Source organism: Suncus etruscus, chromosome 10, assembly GCF_024139225.1.
Source record: "Suncus etruscus isolate mSunEtr1 chromosome 10, mSunEtr1.pri.cur, whole genome shotgun sequence".
Lineage (NCBI taxonomy): Eukaryota > Metazoa > Chordata > Mammalia > Eulipotyphla > Soricidae > Suncus > Suncus etruscus.
The window spans coordinates 104,368,014-104,395,949 of NC_064857.1; the positions used below are offsets into that span (position 1 = coordinate 104,368,014).

Here is a 27,936-nt window from a genome sequence, read left to right on the forward strand (position 1 = left end):
AGAAAAGAAACAACTAGCAATACAAAATGGTATCACTTATATGTGGTATTTAGAATAACTGCATGAAGAAATGCAATGACCTAATGGGAGTTGTCTCGAACACCCTTGGCCCTTAGAGTATAGCAAGAAGGATAGAAACTGAGTGGAAGAGGGGAAACTCAACTATAAAAAGATGGGGGCCAGGGACATTGGTGGTGACATAAAAAGAACAGAACTAAATATTCAAGTAAAAGTCAACAACAGTAGAATCAAAGACTCAAACAGTAGAATCAAGAGTTCTAAACTTTAAATGGACCTGTTATACTGGCAGGTTGAGTGGTATGGGGTGGTGTCATGGGATGCACTCTGGGATCATTGATGGAGGGAAGTTGACACTGGTGGTAGGATTGGTCCTGACTCATTGTATGTCTGAAACTCAACTATGAAGGACTTTGTAAATCACAATGGTTTCAATAAAATGAAATTTTAAAAGAGAAACAACTATCAATAAATTTGTAAATCTCAGTTTTTATGTCTTAAATAATATGTTTATTTAAGCACCATGACCACAAACATGCTTGTAGTTGGGTTTCAGTCATAAAAAGAACACCCCCTTTTATTGGTGCAAGAGTTTGGCAAGCTAATACTTTCAGGAGGGCGCTTGCCTTGCAGAATAAGGCATCTTCAATGTTTGCTATTGGCCAGACAAACCAAAGGGAAAAGTAAACAAATGGACTTAGGGAATTTCAAATTAAGAAGATTCTGCACAACAAAAGCAGTAGAGCCAGTTTCTCAAATTATGGGACACATATTATGGAAATGGTGATTCTTGCCTGATTTTACCTCTGTGACTATTTTTATTAGCAAAGTTTGAGAGAGAGAAAGAGGTAGCACTGAAAATAAGGTACATGGCCCTGCCAACCTTTGCTCAATTTCTGCCACCAAATATGGTCACTGGACCACTTCAAGAAGTGATCCTTGAGTATAGAGTCAGGAATAGTTCAGCATCGCTGGGCATTGCTTAATCTCGCCTGTGAAGGGCTGGAAAAGATACGCTAATTAAAAGTAAATATTGGGGGCTGGAGAGATAGCAAGAATGTAAGCATTTGCCTTTCATGCAGGAGGTCATCGGTTCGAATCCCGGCGTCCCATATGGCCCCCCATGCCTGCCAGGAGCAATTTCTGAGCATGAAGCCAGGAGTAACCCCTGAGCACTGCCGAGTGTGACCCCAAAATACACACACACACACACAAAAGTAAATATTGGAGACAGAGCAATAGTACCGCAGATAGAGCACTTGCCTTGCATGCATGTGACCTAGGTTCAATGTCCTGTATCCCACATAGTTTCCTGACCCCCCCACCCCCGAAGTGATTTCTGAATACACATAGGAGTAAGCCCTGAGCATAGCCAGGTGTGATCCAAAACCCGAAACAAGCAAAAATTGTAATCTTCAGCATGAAGAAATGCTTTTTGCTTTGGTTTTGCTTTGCTTTGTTTTGTTTTTGGATCACACCTGCTGTGCTCAGGGTTTACTCCTGTCTCTAGTTTCAGGGACCACTCCTGACTAGCTTAGGGAGTCGTAGGGGATGTTGGGGATTGATTGTGCATGCAAGGTAAGCACCCTGCTAACAGTACTTACTATCTTTCCAGTCCCTAACCTTAATGCCCTAAGTCAGAATAATACATTATAAAAATATCAGATGGATTTCTACTGAGAAACTTATGAACATTCATATCTGTATGAAGGATAACAGGATAATTGGAAAAAGTCAGCTTTGACACATTGTTTTGTTATATTTAAGATAGAATCCTATCCAGCCTTTGCTATTCACCTGTATGCTCCACACCAAGCTCTGATGAATCAGGAGCCATGATAGCTCCCTGGAAGGTGCTTCATATCATGGAGCAAGTCCACAGATCAAGCTGAAACAGATAAAACTTTCTGTGAAGTGTGTGGGGTATTGCTCAGCTCTCTACCACTTGAGCCTTTGCACATGTGTGTTGGTAGAGAACAGGAACCTCAGGCTGCCATTCAGTAGTAGAGAGTTCTTTACAACAATCCTAATGAAAATCTTTTTTATTTACAAAAGTTTTTAGTTTTTGGACTACACCTGGTGTACTTCTAGCTCTACACGGAATTTTTCCTGGCAGTGCTCAGGGAACCATATGGGAGGCCAGGAATCCTACCTAGGTTGACTGCATTCAAAGCAAATGCCCTATCCATTGCTATCTCTCTAGCCCCACCCTTTTCATTTTTATTTTAAGAGAAGGTTAAAGCTACCATGTAAATTGAAATTATGAAACAATGAAATAGAAACTTTAACCTCTAAGTGACCATCAGGTAATATAGCTTCTTTTTTGTTATAATTATCTTTATTTAAACACCGTGATTACAAATATGATTATAGTTGTATGATTACCGTCATGTAAAGAACACCCCCCTTCACCAGTGCAACATTCCCACCACCAATTTCCCAGATCTCCCTCCTCCCCACCCCCCCACCACCTGTACTCGAGACAGGCTTTCTACTTTCCTTATTCATTCACATTGTTATGATAGTTTTCAGTGTAGTCATCTCTCCAACTGCACTCATCACTCTATGTAATGGGCTTCATGTCATGAGCTGCCCCTACCAGCCCTCATCTCTCTTGTCTCTGAGACACTGTTAAAAATGTATTTCATTTTTCTTAAAGCCCATAGATGAGTGAAACCATTCTGTGTTTTTCTCTCTCCCTCTGACTTATTTCACTCAGCATAATAGATTCCATGTACATCCATGTATGGGAAAATTTTATGACTTCATCTCTCCTGACGGCTGCATAGTATTCCATTGAGTATATGTACCACAGTTTCTTTAGCCACTCATCTGTTGAAGGGCATCTTGGTTGTTTCCAGAGTCTGGCTATTGTAAATAGCGCTGCAATGAATATAGGTGTAAGGAAGGGATTATTGTATTGTATATTTGTGTTCCTTGGGTATTAATATAGCTTCTTCTTTTTTTTTTTATTAATATAGCTTCTTGACCCTTCTGTAGTTCCTCAAAAATGTGCATCCTTGGGGGCTGCATAAATAGTACAGCAGGTAGGGGGCCTGCCTTGCAATGGCTCAGTCAGATGGTCATTTGGGCCCCCCAAGAGTAATCTCTCAGTGCATAATCAAAAATAAGCCCAGAGTACAGTCTGGTATGCCCCCCCCAAAAAACTCAAATTTGCATCCTTATTTATTGATTTATTGGGGGGCCCTCTCAAACAGTGCTCAGATAGATTGGAGGCCCAGTCTCAACAATACTCTCTGCCTTAAACCAGAAGTTCAGTGCTAGGGCTCTAGAATGCAGGCCTTATTGCCACGGAGTGCTCCCTCTAGTGAAGTGATGGGGGGAGTTCCTGGACCTCCAAAGCCAGGAACAATATTTGGGGTCATCAGAGTGTCTCCCACTAGTGATCTGAAAGTCATGTATTGCCAGGATCAAACCCAGGTCAGCTAGCTAACTGCTATATGATCTCTCTCCTCCTTCATTTTTATTTAAAAACAAATCTCCATTACAATAATCAGCATTATAGTCTTCAATGATGAAGGGCTGCAGCAAGTCAAATTATGCTATTTCATTTATTATGGCAGTGTTATTATTCAGCCTGTTCCTCTGCCATATATACAATTTCTTTTTTTGAAGAGTGGGGCACACCAGGTGATGCTCAGGGCTTACTCTTGGCTCTGTGCTTAGAAATTGCTCCTGCGTGGCCGGAGAGATAGCATGGAGGTAGGTTGTTGCCTCACATGCAGAAGGATGGTGGTTCGAATCCTGGCATCCCATATGGTCCCCCGAGCCTGCCAGGAGCGAGTTCTGAGTGTAGAGCCAGAAATAACCCTGAGCGCTGCTGTGTGTGACCCCAAAACCAAACATATATAAATAAATAAATACATACATAAATGAATAAATAAATCGCTCCTGGCAGGCTCGGGGGACCATATGGGATGCCAGGGGATTCAACCATGGTCTATCCTAGGTCAGTGTGTGCAAGACAGACTCCCTACCTCTTGTGTCACTACTCCAGTCCCGTATATAGAATTTCTTTTTTTTTTCTTTTTTTGGTTTTTGGGCCACACCCGGCAGTGCTCAGGGGTTACTCTTGGCTGTCTGCTGCTCAGAAATAACTCCTGGCAGGCACGGGGACCATGTGGGACACCAGGATTCGAACCAACCACCTTTGGTCCTGGATCAGCTGCTTGCAAGGCAAACGCCGCTGTGCTATCTCTCCAGGCCCCGTATATAGAATTTCTATAGTATTTTAAAAACATATTAGAGATTTGTTTTATGTGCTATTTTGATTGGTTTTTATGCATTTGACTTGAATAATTAATTTTTGTATAACAAGATTAAACAAATGTTTAATCAATGATTTTCTACAATATAGATATAGAGTGTTCCCACTTATATCATCATTACAAGAATTAAATATAAATGTGATTTACAGATTGATAAGGACTTTGTGTAAATGTTGACTTATTTCCTTGGTGTGAAAATCGAATAGTTGATTTTCATGTTTTATGTACTGACTACATATAAAATATAAGATTCTAGTTACACATAATTGCTTTGTTCTTTGGAACTACATGGCATGTGTAGAAAATACTGGGTTAAAACTTGGCTAGTTAATGGTTGATGTAGTGTAAAATTTTATGTTAGTTACTTGGCATCTTTCTTTCCACTGTAGCCAAAAATGTAACTAAACTGGAAATAGAGATTAAGCTTCCTAGACATAGGGGCTAGAGCGGTGGCACAAGCAATAGGGCATCTGCCTTGCACTGCTAACCTAGTATGGACCACAGTTTGATCCCCTGGCATCCTATATGGTTCCTCAAGCAGGAGCAATTTCTGAGTGCATAGCCAGGAGCAAGACCTGAGTGTCACCGGGTGTAGCACCCCCCAAAAACAACAAAAGCGCGATATAATTAATCTGATTCTCTGTAGTTTTAGAAATAAGATCGTTTGCTAAATTTAACCATATTTTGCAAGAGTTGGCAAAATTTGATTTTTATAGAGAATAAATTACCATCTTTAAAATATTCAGACTTTAAATTATTTATTTTAAATGTTATTATTTATTTTAAATGTTTTCAAAATAGGAGAAACTGATTCCCACTCAGATAGACAATGATTTGCTCCTCAGGTTTAGCTAATTCGGCTAAGGTAAAAGTGAAGATAGAAGTAATATATTCAGGGCTGGAGAGATAGCATGGAGGTAAGGTGTTTGCTTTTCATGCAGAAAGTCATTGGTTCGAATCCCGGCATCCCATATGGTCCCCTGAGTCTGCCAGGAGTGATTTCTGAGCATGGAGCCAGGAGTAACCTCTGAGCACTGTCGGTGTGACCCCAACCCCCCCCCCCCCAAAGAAGTAATATACTCTACCTAGTAAAAGGTGTGCTCACAATTTTGCTCCCAAGTTACTGCATATAGTAATATGCTCCTTTCATATTCTTTATAAACCACAAAATGAACTGTAAGTCTGTTTATCTGGGTAGAAAGTACATGTGATGTATGAAGTTACCATATACAGTAGGGTCAGAGATTTTTTTTTTTTGAATCAAAGTATTCTATATGCCAGACAGAATTTAAAGTGCTTTACATCTTTCATTTTTCTTTTTTTTTTAATATAATCTTTATATAATCTTTAAGCACCATGGTTACAATCATGATTGTAGTTGGGTTTTAGTCATAAACAAAACACCCCCCCCCCTTCAGCAGTGCAACATTCCCATCATTGGTGCCCCCTCCCTCTTTCCCAACCCCTGCCTGTATTTGAGACTGGCATTATACTTCTCTCACTCATTAAGATTGTCATGATAGTTGTTAGTGTAGTTATTTCCCTAACTGCACCACTACTCTTTGTGGTGGACTTCATATTGTGAGCCTATCCTTCTGACTCTCATCTCTATTGTCTCTGGGCATTATTACAATGTCCTTAATTTTTCTTAATGCCCATAGATGAGTGAGTCTATTCTGTGTCTATCTCTCTCCCTCTGACTTATTTCACTGAAAGTAATAGTTTCCAAGTACATCCATATTTAGGAAAATTGACATATACTCAAATTTCCCTTTTTTCTGCTGCTTAGAAAAATAAAGGACAAACAGGGCCCGGAGAGATAGCACAGCGGTGTTTGCCTTGCAAGCAGCCGATCCAGGACCAAAGGTGGTTGGTTCGAATCCCCGGAGTCCCATAGGGTCCCCTGTGCCTGCCAGGAGCTATTTCTGAGCAGACAGCCAGGAGTAACCCCTGAGGGCCGCTGGGCGTGGCCCAAAAACCAAAAAAAAAAAAAAAAAAAAAAAAAAGAAAGAAAAAAAAAGGACAAATTAACACTAAACTAATTTAGCCTTTTAAACTATTTTCCTGGATAACTGCTTCTCAAGTGTTTTTGGAGGAGCAATCCTCTTTATCAGCATCTCCAAATACTCCTGCAAAGTGCTTCTGCAGCTAGGCCCTTGAGACTCACATTTACATATGAACAACTTCAAGATCTGAACTCTTGAACTTTTAATGGCCTTTAATTTTTATTTTCTTTTCTCTGGAAAGCTTACTTTTAGGCTTTTTTCTTAGGAGATCACTAACTTACTCAATGCATTGTTTGGGAAGATCTAAACTATTTAATATTTTTTCTACTAATCTTGTTACTACATATATATATACATATATATTTGTATATATATGTTATAATTGATGTCTTTCTTTACATCTATCAGCAATTGTTTTAAATATTTTGTTGGCTCTCATTGGGTGCATATATGTTTAGGAGTGTTATTTTTCTTGTACATATTCCTTGATTATTAGAAATGTCCTTCTCTGTCTTTTATAACCTTTTAAAGCTTAAAGTCTGTGTTTTTTTTTATCCAATTATAGCCACCCCATCCTTTATAAGAGAACTTTTTGCTTGAATTATTGTCCTCCAAAATTTGATTTTTAGTCTGTTTGCTCTGACTATTCAGATGTATTTCTTGCAGGCAGCAAAATATTGGATTCAACATTTTGATCCAATTTGCTACTCTGTGTCTCTTAACTGGTGCTTTTTATCCATTGACAATGAGAGAGACAATTGTCATGGGATTAAATATCATCTTTTTTTGTAATAGCTTGGTGTATTCCCTGTGTCTGCCTTGCCTGAAAGTAGATCTTTCAGCTCTTCTTTCAAGGTTGGATTTGAGTTTGTGAAGTTTCTGAGCTGTTATTTATCCATGAAGCTATGTATCCTTTCTTCAGACCTGAATGAAAATACGGTTGGGTGAAGTATCCTTGGCAAAGCATTTATTTTGTTGAATGCTGTCACTATATCCACCACTGCCTTCAGGCCTTGAGAGTTGCTTGTGATAACTCTGCTGTAAATCTTAAGGATGCTTCTTTTTATGTAATTTTCTTTTTTGATCTTGTTTTTAGTATTTTTGCTTAACTGTGGTTTTCATCATTGTGTCTAGTATGTGCCTCGGGGTGCTTTTCTCTGGATCTCTTTTAGCTGATACTCTTTGGGCATCTAGGATATGGTTGCATGCACTCTTTAGTTAAGAGAATCTCTCAGCAATGATATATTTGACTGTTGATTCTTCATCAGGGTTTTCTACCTGTATCTCTGGAACCCAAATGTTCCTTATTTTGTTTTTATTCAGTTTATATAAAAAAGTTCTATTGTCATCTCTTCACTTTCTTTAAGGAGTTTTTCCAGCTTCTTCTGTTATATGGAGGTGCTCTGCAGCTCATCTTCTAGCTCACTGATTCTGTCTTCAGCAGCTATTATTCTGCTGGTGAGGCTTTTTGTTTCACCTACCATGTTTTTCAGTTTTGATATTTTAGTTTGAAATTTTCTCATTTTTATTTCATATCCTCTTGATGGTCTGTTTTATCATTTCTATAAGTTCTTTGAACATCCTTAACATATCCTCTCTGAAGTCCTGATCAGAAATGTTATGTATGGCTGGTGTTGGCTGGTCTGCAGAACTAACATCTTCAATTACAAGGTGTGGTGGAGTTCTGCATAGTTTTCCCACTCTGAACTTATTGTTTGGTAGTTTTATTAAATATTGTAATGCAGCTTCTTGACTGGAAGAAATGCATAACCACAGAATGAAGCTAAATTGCTATGCTTTTGCTGGTCTCACACACATCTGCTTGTTTCAAAGTGGAACTTTTTTCTCAAACTCTGCCTACAACTGGTAGCAGCTGTGATTGAGTTCATCTTTCTTAGATTGATTCAAAACTGTATTTTTAAGTCAAAATTATGGCCACCACTTATAGCTGCTTTTGCTGGTCTCACACATCTCAGCTCAATTTTACTCCCCCCAAAAGTCTACTTAAAAATGAGTTTTTACACATCAAAAATGAACAGACACTTCTCTGAGGAAGATCAACTGATGGCCAACAGACGCATGAAAAAATGCTAATAATAGCTTATCATTAGGGCAGTCCAAATTAAGATGACAATGAGATATCATCTTATACCAATGAGATGGCACATATCAAAAATAATGGGAACAATCTCTGTTGGTGGGTATGTAATAAGAAAAGTACTTTCTTTCATTTACTGCTTGTGGGATTGCAACCTGGTCCAAATTTGCTAAACTCAAAGTTGAGCTGCCATTTTATACATCACTATAGTGGCAATAGGAACTCAATACACAGAGGAGCTGAATCTCTACGTGGATTCAGTACTGAGTGCCTGCATGTGCCAAGGAACAAGGCAGAACAGGGTCCAGCTCACCTTGACCTGCCTTTCTAGAGGAAAAGAGCAAATAGGATTTCAGAGTATCTTGTGCTGAGTGAGAGTAAGGTTGTAAAACAAGAGAAGATGGCAGGGGAGCAGCTGGCATCCATGAGAGGTACTTGTTGGGTGGGGTACTCCAAAGAGTCTCAACCTCTTTGTTATGATGTGATGTTTCATCTGGAATCTGCATGGAGAAGAAAGCAGCTGTGCTAAGCTCAAGGCAATGCAACTGGTTCCAATGTGCACAGTGACCTAGAGGGAATGACACTTCCACTCACCCTCCCTGACATTCTGTGCAGTTTCCATTGTTCATCTTCTGCTCTTTTCTTGAGACTCTTGTTTTTTTTGGGGGGTGGGGAGAACTTAGTTGGGTTTCTTTTAGGCCATACTCATAAGTGTTCAAGGATGTACTCTATTTGGTCCTTGGTAACTTGGTGTTCACAATGTGGTGGTATTCAGGTAATGTGGTGCCATAGCCAGATCCAGGTCTCCCACACATACACAACATAGCACAGACACTGAGCTATCTCCCTGGTCCCCTGAAAAACTTTTGATAGACCTTAGAAATAGTACAGTACAGGATTGATCCCTGAGTGCAGGGCCAAGACTAAACCCTGAGCATCGCCTATTGTGGCCCAGAAATCCACACACACACGCATATATATGCATATGTTTATGCACACATATATAAATTAGGTTAATAATTTGTCCCCTCTGCTGGCTCTGCACTCAACGAACTCTCTTGGAGGGTTCAAGGTACCATATGGGGTGCTGAGCATGCAACTTGGACTGCTACTTGTAAGGCAAGTGCCTTTGTCCTATCACTCTAGATAGACTCTCATTTTGTTTATTCTGATAACTTGCAGTTCAGCAGTTGGCAAGTATCTTAGAGAAGGTTCTTTCATGTCCAAGGTTTTACCAGCAAAAAGGGCCTCATCTCTGAAGTGTTGAAAGTTTGCATGGTCCTGTCCTGGAGATGCTCGAGGAAGAAAGAACATAGCTGTAGATGGTATGATTCTGGGCTTTGTTTTCAGTTTCTTGCCTTCACCATGTTTTATTTTTCTTTGTTTCTTATTGGTGCTGGGATTCTAACCAACATACATACGGGGAATGTGCTGTCACTTAGCCACATCCCTTGTATGTTATCTTTTCTTTAAAACCACAGTGATTGAGAGGAAAAAAGAAAAAATTATCTTTCACAGATGAGTAAAGGGTAAGAACGAAACTGGGGACATTGGTGGACAGAAGGAATGGGAATTGGATCATTGCATCCCTGATACTCAGTGAGCCTGGAATGTGGAAAAGTGTCTCATCCTCAGGGGTGAGGCCAGAGCTTTGTTTTGTTTTCTGAATGGGACCTCCCACACTGTCCTGGTGGCCCAGTGCACTACTAAGCAGTACTCAGACAGCCAGACAGCTAGCTCAATGCTCAGGTGCTGTGCAGAGTTTATGAAAGCTGGGGAAGTAGCAGAACAATCTAATGGTACTTGGGTGGCTCCAGATCTATAATTGTGGTCCAGGAAAAGGGGGGTTCTCCAGGGTTATCCCTAGATTTTTTCAGGAGTTATTCGGTGACAGGATCCTGGTAAGCCCGAGGGCATGCCCTGCATTGCTGAGCTCTCTGCTCCCAGCAATGTTTCAGTCTTGTCACATTCACACATTTGTAGCTATCCTGGTGACACTGATGTTTGTGATCTCTAGGGACAAAACTAAGGATGGCACACTCAGCCGTTTGTGTGTGTGTGTGTGTGTGTGTGTGTGTGTGTGTGTGTGTGAGAGAGAGAGAGAGAGAGAGAGAGAGAGAGAGAGAGAGAGAGAGAGAGACCTCTGGGCAAGCATGACAACAAACCAGCTGTGTGTGGGCTACCCACTCCCACCCGATATCATTGGAAACAGGAGAAACAATTACTGGAATATAAACAGAGAAGTAGGAAAGATAATATAGGGGTAGGGCACTTGCCTTGCAAGCAGTGGACCCTAGTCTGATCCTTATCACCACATTTGGACCTCGGAACACATCTAGGAACTCACTTCTGAGTACTGAACCAGGAATGGTTCCTGAGCAGCAGGTGTGGTCCTTACATCAAAAAATGGAAATATGGACTAACTTCCTGCTATTAACATTTGTAAATTGCTTGTAAGCTCAAAGGAAGGTGGTGTCTGAGTTATGGACTGTTTTCTAATTGTCTTAACTCTGACTTAAGCTGGGACTTCTTCAGTCTTCTTCTGTGCTCTCCAGAATCAGAGGTATCCATTTAAGGTTCCTGTATGTCTTGTGGGATCTTGCAGCCTCAGAAAGGTGCATCCTTTGTTACATTGTAAAGATGTGTGTAATGGGACTTTATTTTTAATCAAATAAGTGAGTTAGTTACACAGTAGTACCCATTCACCAAAAAAGAAAAGGGGGGGTTGCACATTAAATCATTGTGTTTTTTTGATGAATGACTTGTACACTGAAAAATAAATTGGACAAACTGGCATAGAGCTCAGTGAACATGAAATCAGCTATTAGAAGAAAGCTTGTGAACAAATTCTGAGGCAGATATGCATCTTTTGATTAATGCCCTATCAATCATCCACACAGCTACCTTCGCTAAGGCTTACTGTAATCATTCATGGCTGCTTTCGGAAACACTGGCAGAAAGTAGAGCATTGCAGAAGCAGAATATTAGTACTGATTTCTCTCTAACTTAACTGTGAACAATGACTATTTTCACCATGCTTCTTTGCTTTCCTTTATTAAAGAAATACAATCAGAATGAAAGGAGTTTTTCTGCACCTGGTGGAATTTTCCTAAGAAATTCTTAGTGATATTCGGTTTTAAGAATTTGCGTGTCATCCTTGCACAGGGGCCTGCTAATCTTCTCTGTATCATTCCAATTTTAGTATATGTGCTGCCAAAGCAAGCACATTGTTATATTCAGTTTTAAATGGACAAATGATTGTAATAGAAGGTTGTCTGGAGGGACAATAGTATTGTAATCTTCTTGTAAATTTTTATAGATTATAGTCAGAAAGGCAAAATGTCAAATTTGTCTTTAGAATTAGTGTTTAAAGTTATTGAAAGGTTTAAATTTTGAAAATAAATTATTATAGGGGTCAGTGAGGTGGCGCTAGAGGTAAGGTGTCTGCCTTGCAAACGTTAGCCAAGGAAGGACCGCGGTTTGATCCCCCGGCGTCCCATATGGTCCTCCCGAGCCAGGGGCAATTTCTGAGTGTGTAGCCAGGAGTAACCCCTGCACATCAAATGGGTGTGGCCCAAAACCCCCAAAAATTATTATATTCTCACTTAATGTACTTAACAGTAATAGTAATTAACTCACCATAGTGGAAATATGCAAGAATTCTGCAGTTGACATTGCAAAACAATCCATTGATTTTTTCTGGATATTACAGAGCAGGAATGGAAGCAAACTATATACAATTTTTGACTGCTTTTTTTTTTAAGAAAGAAATTTTATATATTCACTAAGTTCAATAAATTCAAGTCTTGGCAAAATTTTCAAGAATACCTCATTCTTTTAAAAGGATTTGGTTTCTCAACTTTGCTGGCACAAAGAATAAGATGACACTACCATCTTAAAATTAAGGTAGTCGAGTGGATTCCTCAGAATTTCCCAGTAGCCTGGGAAGTACTGTGGCATAATGAAGTGGTGACAGGCATTAGCATGTCTAATGGGCTTTATTAGACATTTAATTCTGTTTAGCTAGGAGAGGGAGCTCTGTTCTCCCATTGGAATATTGCTCCATCGAAGCCCATTGATCACCGATTTCAGCTGGGAGAGGTTAATCCATCAGCTTCTGTAACCAGACGGCACTGATGGAAATTCTTTAGGTGGCATTCTGGATGAACCGAGCTTTCCATCTTTACAAACAAATGAGTGATATGACAAGCATGGTGTTCAAAACACATTTAACCAATTGATTTTCTTTCCTCTTGTAATAAGATCTGGAGACATATGAAAGTGTGCAGTGGGAACTGAGATTAAAGGAATTGCTCCATGCACAGGATCATATGGAGCCGAGAGCCAGTAAAAGTACTATAAAGCATGTAGTCACTCATTCTCTATTTTATCTAAAGTTTGTTATTGCAATAAATAGCAGTTATTGAGCTGATGCTTTTGGTTTCCATTTTACTGAATTTTATCAGGTCTTTCTTTCTCTCCGTGTGTGCAGATATGTGCATGTCTTGGTGTAGCCTTCTTTCTTTTGGAGTTTTTAAGCTTTTGTTAATAACTTTTTGAACTTGTAATTGAAGCAGACCAATGAGAATCAGCTTGGGATGGTGATGCCCGGGAAAAGGTGCAAATGTTTTGTGCTTTGAAGTATTCGCAACGATCTACTCATGTCCACTCGTTGTCTCTTCACGCAGCCCTGCCTTGAGCTTCACCTACCCTTCCGCACCTGTATCTCTCCACATGCATCAACAGATTTTGAGCCGTCAGCCAAGCTTAGGATCAGCTTTTGGACATAGCCCTCCGCTCATCCACCCTGCCCCAACTTTCCCAACCCAGAGGCCGATTCCAGGGATCCCTGCAGTTCTGAATCCTGTCCAGGTCAGCTCTGGCCCTTCCGAGACCTCGCAGGTGAGACTATTGGTGAGCGGGTCTGGCCTGGTGCTGAGCAGAGCCATGGCTACCACTGGCTTACTTGAGGCCAATACCTTGGGATTCTCGTTGCTCCTTCCCTCACCCTCCCATCATCCTCTCTAACCAGGGTGCCATCTTTAGTTTTGATATTCCTGCCCTCTATGTGATGCTCATTTGCAAAAGCTTCTTACACTGCAGTCATTTCAAGCTTAATGGGAAAGTGGGCATGTGGATGGAGCTTTGCCCCCCCCCACTTGTGTCTGTGAGTCCCTCAACAGAAGAGCTGGCTTGAAAGTTGCTATTTGTTGACCACTGATGCCTACCTTCTGCCCTGACCTCTGTGGGTCCTTTTGAGACTCAACACAGAATGTGTCCCCCTCTCCATCTCCCTGGTGAATCCTCCCTCCAGGCGTTATTCTGGGCCCAGAGTGGGAATTAGGGCCCCTGCCCTCACTGCCATCCCCAGGTCTCACTTACGTGTGCTGAAAGCTTCCCTGGAAGCAGCTAGTGCAAGGGTCCAACTTTTTCACTGTTCATTCATTGTCCCATTCTATTGGAGACCCCAGGGATGGAAAAAGGCCATTTCTGCAGTTTCTGGCTCTCTACCTCTACCTCTACAATCTACTGCTTTTCTGAGAGCCTTTGTACTAATTAAAGCTGGGGATTCTGTGAAAAAGAAGGGTAGAGTGATAGCATATTGGGTAGGGTGCCTGTCTTGCATATGTGGATTTGATTCGCAGCACCCCATAGGATCCCTCAAACTTAACACCTGCAGTGACTCCTGGTGCAGAACCTAGTGCAGGTGTAAGCCCTGAGCACCATCAGGTGCAACCCAAAACAAATGATCAAAATCAACAACAAAACCCAAGTCGTATAATAGGAGGACACAGAACCCCCAGAGCAAGGATGAAGCACACAGCACTTCGTCTTCATCTCCACACTGATTATACTCAGAGAAGAATCTGAATGGTGTCAGTGAGAAACGTTGACGTGATACTAGTTTCCTACCACCTTATAGGTTGGTTCTTCGGAATACTCCCCAGGGGATTGTTCACACCCAGGCTCCCAGCTCTGTCTTCTTTTAAAAGCTGTGAGGAGTGAACAGTCCTGTGGAAGTAGCAACTGGCTATTCTGTGGACTCTATCCTCCGGCTTTAAGCACATTTTCTGAATTCTGCTGCTGTGACATCAGAGTGTTGTGGACCATATAAGGCCACTTGTCTGGAATGGTGTTTTGGCAATGGTCCCAGTTATTGACCAGCACCTCATTCTTATCTCTGTCTCTGTGAATGCCATTGGCAGAACAAGCCAACGAGTGAGTCAGCAGTGAGCAGCAGTGGGGACCTGATGCACAACAAACGGTCCAAGATTAAACCTGATGAGGATCTCCCAAGCCCGGGACCTCGGGGCCAACAGGTGAGGTGTCTTCCTTGGTCCAGCCATGCTCAGGTTTTCATCACAATGCCAGCCAGCGGTTCAGCAGATGTGTCTCTCCAGTTCATCTGCAAATAGCATGCAGAAAGCTCTGTAGGCTGCAAATGATAGTTTAGAGAATAAAAAGTTTAAGTTGCTAATGCTGCCATTTTAATTAGGTCTCAAGCCTGTTTTTTTCCTCAAACCTGAATGGGCAAAATGTCAACACTTTTAGTAAAGTTCTCTCTCTGGGTCTGTGTTTATGTCTCTCTCTCTCTCTCTCTCTCTCTCTCTCTCTCTCTCTCTCTCTCTCTCTCTCTCTCTCTCTCTCACTCACTCACTCACTCACTCACTCACTCACTGTCAGGGTGCTACTAGCCAACCTGAAGCCTACTTATATGTTGATCCTTTACCCAGTCCTCACAGTCCCATTTACCTCTGGTTTTAGTTGTCTAGAGATAACTTGGACAGACCATCTTCCAGAGTTCCTGTGAATGATATGAGAAGGAACTCAATGATAGGAATCCTCAGTTTTAAGTATTGGGCAAAAGTTCAGACAGCTACAGAATTAGGACTTTGTTACAATCAGGTTGTTTGGATGCAAACTCCAGGCCACTTTAGCTCAAATTTTCATCCTAGCTACTTGGAGGCCGGAAGGAAAGGGTGTACTAGATTCTTAAGTTACTTCTTCTAGCCTTTTTCTACTCAACAAATTGCTGTTGACATCAAGGCTTTATTCTGACACTCCAGATCAGATTTATTTCCAGAGTTCTGGAAGTTCTTTGTATTTTTGTTGTTTTCAAGTTTCATAAAAGACTTCCAATGACTGGTATTACCCAGTTTTAAGTGTTGAGCCCTGTAGAGCATTTTCTTAGAGAACAGATATTGAATGCAAACATCATCTAGAGCCAGAGTGATACTACAATGAAAGGCATTTGCCTTAAAAGTAGCCTACTGGTGGGCCCGGAGAGATAGCACAGCAGCGTTTGCCTTGCAAGCAGCCGATCCAGGACCAAAGGTGGTTGGTTCGAATCCCGGTGTCCCATATGGTCCCCCGTGCCTGCCAGGAGCTATTTCTGAGCAGAGAGCCAGGAGTAACCCCTGAGCATTGCCGGGTGTGGCCCAAAAACAAAAAACAAACAAACAAACAAAAAAAAAAGTAGCCTACTGGGGCCGAAGCAGTGGCACAGTGGTAGGGGGTTTGCCTTGCATGCAGCTGACCTGGGACTGACCATGGTTCAATCCCCCAACATCCTGTATGGTCCCCCAAGCTAGGAGCTATTTCTGAGATCATAGCCAGGAGTATCACCTGAGCATCACCTGGTGTGGCCCCAAAACAAACAAAAAAAAAAAGGCAGCCCATTGGAGTTGGATCCCTAATATTCCAAATGATCTCCTTAACCCCATCAGGAGTGATGCCTAAGTGTAGAGCCACGAGTAATCCCTGAACACCATTGGATCTGGCCTATAAAAAAAATAAAGAAAACATTATTCCTATGGCCTCTCACCACCTTCAGTATAAGAAAAACAGAATTATAAGGTCTAGCAAGCCATTCCCCAAACTACGGAGAACAACCAGCTAATGGACTGAGGAAACTAACTGAGAGAGAAGCTATTATCTATTGGGTAGAATAAAATGACTTATATTACTTGCTCCTCGCACTTCAGATTTGTGCAGCAGAATATGACCTTAACTTCTTGTTATTATTAAGGTTTCATCTGTTACCTTTCTTCACAAGTTAAAAAAAAATCTTTGAACATTTATTTGAAATTTTTGAAATAAGAAAGGTATTACAAATGATTCTATATGCCTAACTCCATTGATAGACCTGAGTTCTTTTTAATTTTTCCTGGAAAAAAATGGCATTAAGAAGACAAAGCTACCTCGGGTTTTGACATTCTCTGTATTATCTCGTTCCTTGTATATCTGAATTTATCCTCTTTTTTCCCCTCCTCTCTGCTCTTGCCTTCTAGGAACAGCCAGAAGGAACAACGCTGGTCAAAGAAGAAGGGGACAAAGATGAAAGCAAGCAGGAGCCTGAAGTCATCTACGAGACCAACTGCCAGTGGGAAGGCTGCTCTCGGGAGTTTGACACGCAGGAGCAGCTGGTGCACGTAAGTGAATGGTGCCGGGAACTGGGCTATCCAACTATGTGACCTTTTTCATGGGGTCGGCTTCTGTGACCCTGCACTGAGTCAAGTTTCTTAGCTAGCAGCATGGCAAGCTGGAGAGGGCTTTATGACTCTCTGAGAATAAAGAAAACGCAGACCACAGTGCTTGACCTGTTCAGTCAGCTAAAGCTTAGTGTAAAATTCAATAAAGTCTTCAATAGAGAGTGTAATGACTCTGATCCTGTAAGCCAGAAAACACTATTTTGAGTTAGCGACTTTGATGGTTATTGAGTAATAGTAAGCTGGACATGAATTATTATTAACCTTTTAACCAAGTTTGATTCTCCTTTTCCAGAGCCTATAATGACAGAAAAAAATTAGATGTGGGAGGTTCCTTTAGTTGTTTTTTCTCTTTCTTTTTTTTCCATTCGGTCTTATTCTCTCACACCCTCCACAGCTAAGGAATGTCCCACTGCTTTACACAGTTGTTAGCCTATATGAAGATGGGTAGTGAGTAACCATTTCCACAGTTTTCTGACCAAGGGCCAGCCCTCACCAGGCTAATTCTTTTACAAGTGAAGTTGCATGTATTTCAAAGTGTGATTAATGAGTATTTTTGAAAACTACAGCACGGTCAGGTTAGAACCCTACCAGGTCCAGAAGTCATGCCCTACTCTCTGCCTGTTATTAAAAACCATGCAGTGCCCTCCCAGCCCCCACATCCCTGATGAGACATTTTTCCTTTGTCAGTGCTTCATTTCATTCAGCACTTACTTGCAGGCCAGGAGAGTCTCGCCAGTAAATGGCACCAAGAACCGCTGAGGTGGAGGCATTTAGATAATAAAGAGACAGAGGCTCCCTCTTCTCTGGATAGAAGGCTGAGGCCCATTAAGGCATTCAGAATACTTTACTGAATGTAGCAGTTTCATAAGCTTTTAATATGATGGGAAATCTGACAAAGAAGCTTTTGTTACCTTCCCCCATCCTTCTCTTAGTCCCACCATATACACTGACTCATACAAGCACATACATGCAAATACACCCACTGCGATCCTGGCCCAGTGATGCTTATTGTTTTTAGATGATCCACATTTCATGATAACCATCCTATATTTAAACACTATCCAATTCTATCATTATAAAATGAGAATATTCATCTCAAGTATTTCAGAGGCTACAGGAGTTTTCTTTCATCTGCAGCATTGCCCATTTTCTGTATGTTCTTGTGTGAAATATTTGTTTTGCCAGGTTTTGAGATTCATTATATGACAAATGTTTGGGGGATTTAGCATGACAGAGTTTTTCCATTGCTATTTCTTTTTTTAATCATGTCTTATAATTTTTGAGGAAGATTTCTAGATTTCTCAGCACAGCAAGGAACTAGAAAGTTTAATGTTTTTAATTAAGGTATATTTCCATGAACTTAATTTGATTCTTTTTAATTTGATGCAAGTGTTATTTTTGAGCCAAGCTTGACTTAATGGTTCTTTATTCTTGCTGGCTGTTTTAATAGAAACCACAGGCATTGTAATACTAAGAAGGAAAAAAGTTTGGAGTTTTTCTTTGTATGCAGGGAAATGGAGTAGAGCAAGCCAGGATTACCCTTTAGTGATATAATGAGAAAACAACATGAATTAGGAGAATTTATGTTTGTATAAAAGCTTCTGTCCTAAAGGACATGGTGGAAGTACTATATGTCCTTTAAACAATTGAATTAATGTTTCATAGTGTTTATATTTTGGGTGTACATCATATGAATATGTATATATAATGGATCAAGATCACCTCTAAAATTATTCATCCTTCGTCATATACTTTTCTTACCTAATTTACCCACTCTTTCCCTTTTGGTCACTGATCTTATAGTCTAAACATTATTTTTTGTTAAGATGATTCTTTTCTTCCATATATGTTACATTTGAGTAAAATCATATGGTGTTTGACTTTTTCTGTCTGGTTTAGGTCCACATGTGTTGTGGCAAATGGTAGAATTCCGTTTAATTGCTGAATAGTGTTCTTTTGTATACATATATCTCATCTTTTTTATATAATTATCTGTCATTGGGTATTTAGGCAGTTTGCTGTGCTTTGCATTTATAAAGGATGCTGTGATAAACATGGAGGTATTTCTATTTCTTAACAGGTGTGTTTTTGTATTTTGGGAAATAAATACATAGAAGTGGGTAACTGGGTTGTGTGGAATTTCTATTTTAAATAGGTTATGGAATATCCAATACCTGGATCAATTCAGATTCCTTCCTCTGAGAAGTTAAACAGTCTGTAGATGGTTTCTATAGATAAGTAACTGTAGTTTCTAGGACTTTTGTGATTATGACTCATCCATTACAGACAAGGAATGAAAGAAGTTCTTTATTCTAAACCTACATGTGAAATGATTTGTGCTCATTAGAAGACTGGTTTGAGGGAACATTATAGTGTGGGTGACACTAATAACCTTTTTAGAAACTGTTTAATGTGGACACATTGGAAGGGCAGTGAATATCAAAGGTATTTATACAAAATTTCTTTTTCAAAAGATTGTTCATAGTGGTTATGTTTTAATGGAGAGATTTGAGTTTTCATAAGATAGAATTGCTTACATGGTCAACTAGATCAGTGTTGTTGTTTTTCCAGCCCAGGAGACAACACTATATTCTAAGGAGTCTACATGTAAAAATGGAAAATAGGGGCATGCATCTAGGGGACAATCTGGGAAAGAGGGACCACAGGAAGTAAGCAAGGTCAGAAGGGGTCGTGGATGGAAAAAAGATAAGAAACACTAAACTAAAAGACTACTGTTTTCTTTTTTATCCAGTCTTTAGAAAGTAAGAAAGTTTATAATACAGAGCTGAAAAAAGTATGCTCAAATTAGCTGGGAGAAATTTATGTCGCAACTGGAAGAAAATCTGCATGTTGCCTTTATGATACTAGTTTTAGTCGGAGATAAAGTCTATGTGTAACTTACTAAGTACATTAAAATTCTAACTTACAACAACATAAGTAAAGATAATAGTTTATGTCACTTGTTTTCTACCCTTTCCATTACTGTATTAAGTATAGGAATTCCATATTTGTGTGTTTAAACTTATTTACTCTAGGAAGCATAGGTGCATTCATAATCAGTGGTATATCTGGCCACAGTGTCAGGAACTTGGTTTAGAATAGAGACTTGATATATATATATATTTTATTAAATGAATATCTACTTCAAGTCTACCTGATTACTTTGGTGGTAGATTGGGGCATAGGGGTGAACCAGTTATAGCATCTATGCTTTTAAGAGTTAGAGAGAAGTTGTAACTATTTCTGTTACTATGGGACATTTTGTGAATTAGTTGAATTTTTTAGTGCTACCTCCAACCAAGAGGCAAGGTGTTAAAGCATTTTGATGCTCTGCCTTATTTATAGCCAAGACCCATTCTTTTGCTCCCTCTTACAGTTAATAGAAAGATTCATGATTCTTCATGGCTGTCTATCTCGTGTCTGACAGTCCCGACTACCTGCTAAAGCTAGTCACTATCTATAATTGATATCCTCCGTGGAATAGGGTGCTGGCTGCAATTGAAGGGCTTTGCTGAAAGCTCTTAAATCCTGACAAGTTCTCCCCTTGTTCTGGTTCAGTCGCTGAGCTGCACGGTTGGAATTCCAGAGTCATTTGAACTTGGTGCAAAAGAGAGACATGTGTTTCACATTAGCAAATCACAAAGTTGAAGAGGAGAATTAGGAACTCCACTGAGTTTTGCCTGCCAGGCAGTTTCATTTCCAGTGTAATGCACTCTGCGTTCTCTTGAAAAGATCACCTCGTCCCATTACTGTTCCAACACATGGCTTAAATACTGCCTTTCCCTTCTCCTTGCCCTGGTATTTCTTAACTGTGTATGTATTCTGAGTTTGCTGTGGGGTCTTTATCACTGACATTTAATTAATTTATCTTCCCAGGAAGATAATTATAATTTGGCTTACTTACTCTTAGGCTAGGATTAAATTTGTCATAAATTTACTTCTCTGCTGGAAGCTAAGAGGAAGCTATATATAATCAGGTTTTTGTTGTATTTCGTCCCTTTCTTATTGCTGTTCAAAGCAGAGTAAAGAGAATCAGAAGAATCTGTAGTACAAACATTTAATTTTAAAGTACTTTTGATGAATAATAAGTTTGTTTGATATGACATGGTGCACATGTTTTTACTCTCCTTTGACACCTGAAATAAATAATTTAACATTTCAAAATAAGTTGAAAATTTATATTCTTTCCATCTGAATGAATGAGAGTCTCTGTTATTGTGCTTTTTATGTTACAAATTATGTGAATCTTAAATGGGAATTGGTTTCTGTTTTTTGTTTCTCTCTTTTTTTTTTTTATTGTTTTGCTTTGGAAGCACACCTGGTGGCGGTACTCAGGGGTTACTCCTGGCTCTGTGCTCAGAAATCTCTCCTGACAGGCTTGGGGGACAATATGGGATGCTGGAAATCGAACCCAGGTCTGTCCAGTTTGGCTACATGCAAGGCAAAGACCCTACTGCTATGCTATCACTCCAGTTCCAGGAATTGGTTTCTGAACACTAAGTAATCTTAGTGTTCAAGGGCTTGTTTTTGGTTCATTGATATATTAGATTTACTTTTTATTGTTATGTAAAACAAGCACATGTCAACCTTCTAGCCCAATTTCTCACATGCAAGGAGCCTTGAGGCCCATTTCTTGTACTTGTATTTCTTTTCTCCTGGAAACAAGCCCACCTTTGGCTTTTCCATGACAGGCACATTGGAGACTTACACTGTGTGTGCACAAGTTAATGTCAGTTTTTTTGAATCAAGCACATTTTGCTTCTGAATGACCCCATGGAGGTCACCAATGTTTAGAAAAGCTTTAAAAGAAATAGAGAAAGGAATCAAGGTAGAAGAATGTGAGCTAGTGACTCGTTGGGCTCAGAGCCTCACTCGGGGTATCTGAAAGAATAAACAGGATAATCACCATACCTAATGTCCTACTTCTAGAAACTTCCCTCTATTCGAACAATTATTTATTTCAGTGGGATGTCTGTTTCAAAGACAGCACACACATGGTTGTGTTGTCTTTCCAAAGATCTTTCAAAAGCCTAATCACCTTTTGATAGTTTTATTCCCCACCCGAATTCCCAGTGGTATGGCCCTGCAGAGCAGCCCTTGGCAGCTTCACTGTGGGGGATATTTTCTTCTGACAGGGAGGCCTGACCACTACAGAACGTGCATTGTATTTACATTAGCTTGAGCATTGGCTGGGTAGCATTTAAGTTGCTTGTTCTCCATTTTAAGCCTGGTGTCAAAAATCCACCTTTTGTAGAGTGATTAGCCACCTACTTGGCGTTGATATGCTACAAATTTTGATCACTAAAAAGCATGCGGAAGTTTCCTTTATCAGAGGAATACAGTTGTAATCACCTTTGCTGCCTTTTGAAAACAAACTCTATATGAGAGCAGCAGGAAAAGGAAGGGCTTTCTTTTTAATATCTTAGAGATTTAGATGTAAAGAAAGCGCATCTAATCTGTGAAAAATCGATGCATCTAACTGCCAGGAAGAGTGGGAAGGTGGGGAAGACATTATTTTCATATTAAAACCATGATCCTGCATTTGCATTTTAAATGTTCTCCATCTAATTTTGTCTTTTTGCTAAAATAATATCCTTACCTAAGATAAAATTGTTTTTAACATATGATAAGGGTGTCAGATATGAGGCAGAAATTAGTTTTGTGTGCACATAAAATCTAAATGAATGAGTGGAGATTTTGATCTTATTTTTCCTACTTGGATTTGCTAGTTAATTTCGTTACTCTAATTATTTGGAAATATTGCATGTAAAATAGAGACCAAGAACTACCAACTTCAAAGGCATCCTTTGACGATTGTGCCTCAAGGCTTACATTCTTCTGAAAGTTACCCCCTAAATTGCACCTGCAGAAATTTCTTCCCTAAAGACACTCAGGAGACTAGGCTGTGTGGGGGTAAATAGGGATATGTGGTCCACCAGGGACAGCCTTACAGGGCAGTGGGGTTCTGAGTGGCAGGCTGGCCTGACCATTGTGATGACCTCTCTGGTACCATCTGACCCTTAAGAATGCTATTTTCCTCACTTATCACACTGTAAAAGAGTAGTAAAAATAAATGCCGCCCCCAACGTCCAAGGCCAAACAGAGATCACTTGCAGGAGGCCTAATGAGAAACAGAGGCTCTCCAAGAGGCGACCAGTCAGTCTTTGTCTTTGTTTTTGTGGGGTTGTGTTTTGCTGGGAAGAGTTGGAAGTGGGGTTTGACCATTCTCTTCAGGTCTGTGGCTACTGGGTGGAGCTCAGAGTTCATTTTCTTGTCGCTGAGCTAGGATGTACATTTGAATGAAGGAAGCCAAGACCTTGTTCTTTACTCTATTGAGATTTTATGAGTAGGATTTAGCCAAGAACTTGGACCTTGATTTTAGTGGTAGGAAAGGAAGAATTTGATGCAGCAGTTGTTAGGGTAGAGAAGATGAACAGGTTTCATTTCAGGAGCCAGAAAATTGCTGAGAGCTGCCAGGTAAACTGTGCAGAGTTGATGCAGTGCAGGCAGATTGTTGGACAGCCACAAGTGGGGCTTTCAGAGATACTGAGGACCTGCCTTGTCTTTTCCAGGGTTCTCCATGCATTCCAGGAACCCTCCAGGGTTATTGTGGTTGACTATTTTAGGTTTATTAATTATGTAAATATTATTGAATGATTAAAATTGCACATCTGACATCTGATATTTTGACTAAACCTTTGAAAGAAGAAAAATATGTTCAAATTGGGAGCCAAAGCAACAGTATAGCAAGTTGGCCACTGTGTTGCACACAGCCATGTTTGGTCCCCAGCACCATTTATGATCTCCTAGGCATGCATGCCAGCAGTGAGTGTAGAATCAGGAGTGAGCCTGAGCACAGCCAAATGTAGCCCAAGAACCAAACAAAAAAACTCTGTATGTATGTATGTGTGTATGTATGTATGTATGTATGTATGTATGTATGTATGTATATATACTCTCTATACACATATATTTGTGTATATATAACATCAAAGTAATTGTTTCTACCAGCTGTCAATTCGTTGATTGATTTCTGAATGATATCCAATGATTATTCATTGTAATAATCTGTATAGACCCACTTTATATCAGAGGGGAAGATTATCTTTTTGTGCTAGACTGGATATGTCACTGATATATATTGTAGTATCTATTGTTCATATGATATATTTTGTTTTTGAGGCAAAGTATGAGCCAACATTAATAACGGATCAGCCATGCCTCAGCCTCTTCTCTTAGGAGAAGGTCTGGAAGCAGCACATGCTCAACTCACTGCTCCACATTGGTAGTAGACACACCAGCAGCATGGCCTAGAAAGACCTTCCACTATAAGTCCTTGTTTGTAGGGAAGGCAGGAAATATAACAGCATGGTAAAAGCACTAATTATATAGTTGAACCTAGGAACTTTCAAATAAAATACATGGGAACTCAGAAAAGGCTTCTAGGAAGCCGATGACAAATATGGTTAAAATCAAAGCCCAGCATTCAGATCGACTTTTGAGGCAACTGATGATGATGATGATGATGATGATGATGTTGATGATGATGATTTTGGAAAGAGGAAGTGTCAGTCAATCCAAAAGAATCCTTTGACTTGCCACTCTTCTGTGAGTGTATGTGTGTGCATTAAATGGACACATACAACTTTAAGACTCGTTCTTCCTGAGCATGTTCCAGTCCTCTCTGGGAGATAAGATAAAGAAGTTCTGGCTTCATAAATGGACAGGAGAAATTGGGGAATACACTCAATAAAATATTCTTCATTTTATATATACAAAGAATATATTTATTGCCTTTAAGTTCATGTGTTGCATGTAGCCTAGAGAGATGTGTTTAGATTGTTGTTAGGGCTGTGTTTGGGCTGGCATGTGCCGATAAGATCCCTTTTATGAGCCTGAAACAGTATTGGGAAAGTTGGCCAGAGTTGGCCAGGTAAAGCAGATAGAGCACTTGCCTTACATGTGATGAACCCCAGTTTTACCCCCAGATTCCCATATAGTCCCCAAGCCTGCCAGGAGTGATCCTTGGGCTCAAAGCAAGGAGTAAGCCCCGGGCACAGCAGAGTGTGACCCCCTTTATAAAGAAAAAAGGAAGATTGGGTAAGTTTCCTGATCTGTTTCTTATCCCACAGATCCCTTTTTTGCTTGTGTTATGTAGAGATTCAGAGCCATGTTTTTTATCTTGTGTTCCTTGTGCTGACAAGGAACTGACATTGGAAAGTTCTCCATGCTGGTGACCCTAAATCAGAACTTTGCAACTGGGCCCAGTAAGGCAGAGAATTTCTTGTTATAGGAATTGTGCTCGATGGTGTAGAACAGTTAGCAGCTGCTGGCCTCTCCCTAGTAGATACCAGGAGTTTCTTTCATCACTTTTGTTGTGGCACTAAAAAGATCTCCGGACACTGTCAAAGGACAAATTATTCCCGCATCTGCCCCAAATATTTTTTCTTTTGGCATGGTGAAAAGTACCCCAAGAAGCCAAAGGAATTTTAGTTATAAAGATAAATTTCCTGTTGTTTGAATATGCTTGGAAAGTTCAGGTTAAAAGGAAAAGATGACCATTTAATGCATATGCAGTTTAATTTTTGGCATGCCCACATGTGTTTGCACATACGTATACAGTCTGAAACATCTCGTTTGCTAATTTTAGGCACACTCACTTCTCAGTAGGATCTATAACTCACCAAACCTTAGTCTTGATGGAGAAATTCCATCTTGGTGATATGCTTTACTTTGTTTTTTGTACTTCTACTTTTCTGAAGCAAGGCTAGTCACCTCAGCTTCTAAGATCATGCCAAAGATGACTGAAGGTCATATTTCTATTTGGACAAAAAGCCAACCTCTAGGAACAGAAAGAAATTTTCTAATGCAAGGACTTTTGAAAATTTAGGCATGTTGAGTCTTATCTGAAGTTAGCTAAATAATTCTGCCAGCGGGTTATTTTTTAAATTTGTTTTTCCTTTCTTTCTTTTGTTTGTACATTGATGTTCAATACTGGGAACTGGACCAGATTTAGCCATGTGCAAAGCAAGCACTTTTTTTTTAACCAATGTACTATCTCTGAGGCTCTTTTTTTTTAAACCTCTGGCAATTAATGTTAACAAGAAAATTGTTGCGTGCCATAACCTCAAGACTATCTTTAGTCAAGACCTTATGCTGCAACCCCTCTACCCATCCACCTATTACCAACATTAGACATTAATCCATGAATGGGGCATGAAAAGACCATGGAAGGGGGCTGTTGGAATTTTAACTTTTATTCTAACATGTGCCAAAAAACACTTTGTGACTTTTAGTAAGTCACCATGCAACTTCAGCTTCAATATCTCTTCTCTAGGGTGAAGATAGGATAGCCACTTTATTTTCATTACTATTTTTTTTAACTTTTTGTTTGTAAGAAAGAATGAGATCATATAATGGCAATGCTTGTAACCTATAAACCGATAATGACATATAAGGAAAAATATGATTCAGGAGAACGAACACTCCCAAACCTTATTAACTGAAGGACGGAGATATAAAGAAACTTAAAATGAAACAATGAACTTGCTTCTAGAGTGGTTGTTGGTTTATTTGCCACAACATATCGCCACCACCTGGTGGTCACTACAGAAATTGCAGGCATAATGCTGAGAAGCAATCTTTTTGTTTGGGTGTGGAATTGGGTTCTACGCTAGGGAGGAAGACGACCCGATGCATACTGTACCCTCTTTTTCTGTTTTTGGATCACACCCAGGGATACTTAAGGGATATTCCTGGCTCAGCACTCAGGAATCACTCCTTGTAGTGCTATGAGGACTGTCTGGGAGGCCGGGGATTGAACCCAGGTAAGTCGTGTGGAATAGATTTAGAGAAGGCTATTGGGAATACTACAGCTGAAAAGGCAAAGTGGTAGAAAAGTGGAGAAGATGAAAACGCAGGAGAGATGAGAGAAAGATATGTTGCTGATGGAATTTGAGCATGACCTTGACAAAAGCAAGTGGATTGAAATAGAGAAAGCCATTGTTGTGAGGTATGGGGCGTCCACATGGGTCAGATAGCAGGAAAAAAACTAATGAATACAAAAAGAGCAGGAGGATTTTATCTATGATAGTGGCTAATGTAGTAAAAGGCTGGGTTTGGGCACTTCCATTGATTCCCATATATAATTATCAAATGATTCATTGCATGCTTTCTGGTAAGTAATGTAGTTATGATTGAATCCAAGTGTGTCTGGAGGAGTCTGGAAAGGAAGGCTGAAGCCCAGAGTGCATGCTTTCCCAGGTGCCAGGACTGTTAGATGGACAGTTGGAACTTTCGTTCGGTTGGAGTAGGAGGGCTGTGCTTCCATTGAGAGGAGTATGTCCTGTCCCAACATAAGTTGCTGAAACCCCTGGACTGAACTTTGCAAAGGGCTGAAAGCTAGACACCATTAATGTACTTTAGAGGACAGGGACAATGTGGAGCAAAGCAGAACTGAGACTCCAAATTAGGTGTTATTTTTAGTTATTTCATTTTAAATTTGGAAGGATCTTTTAGATTTATTTCACAAGTCCACATGACTGTGATGGGCATTGCAAGGAGTAACCTGGATTCCAGAATGCCCACTCTGTGCTCAGAAGATGATTTTGCACATGGGTTCTGTGTCTCTTGTGTCTGAGACTCCCATTTACATCACTTTTTTTTGGGGGGGGGTTTGGGTTTTCGGTGTGGTGATGCTCAGGGGTTATTCTTGGCTATACGCTCAGAAATTGCTCCTGGCTTTGGGGGACCATATGGGACACCAGTGGATTGAACCACGGTCCGCCCTAGGTCAGCCACATGCAAGGCAAACGCCCTACTGCTGTGCCACTGCTCCGGTTCTGCATTTACATCACTTCTGAGATTTGTGATGTCCATGTTTTATAGTAGGACAATTGAGGTTGTTGATACAATCTGTCTAGTCATGTGTATAAAATGCTTGCTGGAGTGATAGCCACATTCTGAGGGCCCCACACTCAGGATGTTTTCTTTGCAATTGTTTTTTCTTCTTTTTGTTATTATTATCTTGATTT

The 27,936-nt window shown here is 40.2% G+C and overlaps 1 protein-coding gene and 1 non-coding gene across 2 annotated transcripts in view; one reads left to right on the top strand and one right to left on the bottom strand.

The window, feature by feature from the left end:
* GLI3 (GLI family zinc finger 3) overlaps nt 1-27,936 on the top strand; it is a 312,603-nt gene that overhangs the window by 215,739 nt on the left and 68,928 nt on the right. Inside the window, exons 7-9 of the mRNA XM_049781861.1 lie at nt 13,100-13,313; nt 14,618-14,731; nt 16,703-16,843. Of these exons, the coding sequence (XP_049637818.1) occupies nt 13,100-13,313; nt 14,618-14,731; nt 16,703-16,843 (469 nt within the window). The remainder of the gene's footprint in view (nt 1-13,099; nt 13,314-14,617; nt 14,732-16,702; nt 16,844-27,936) is intronic.
* LOC126021693 (U6 spliceosomal RNA) lies at nt 11,532-11,637 on the bottom strand. The gene has a single exon (XR_007500184.1). It is a non-coding gene; the product is annotated as a U6 spliceosomal RNA (small nuclear RNA).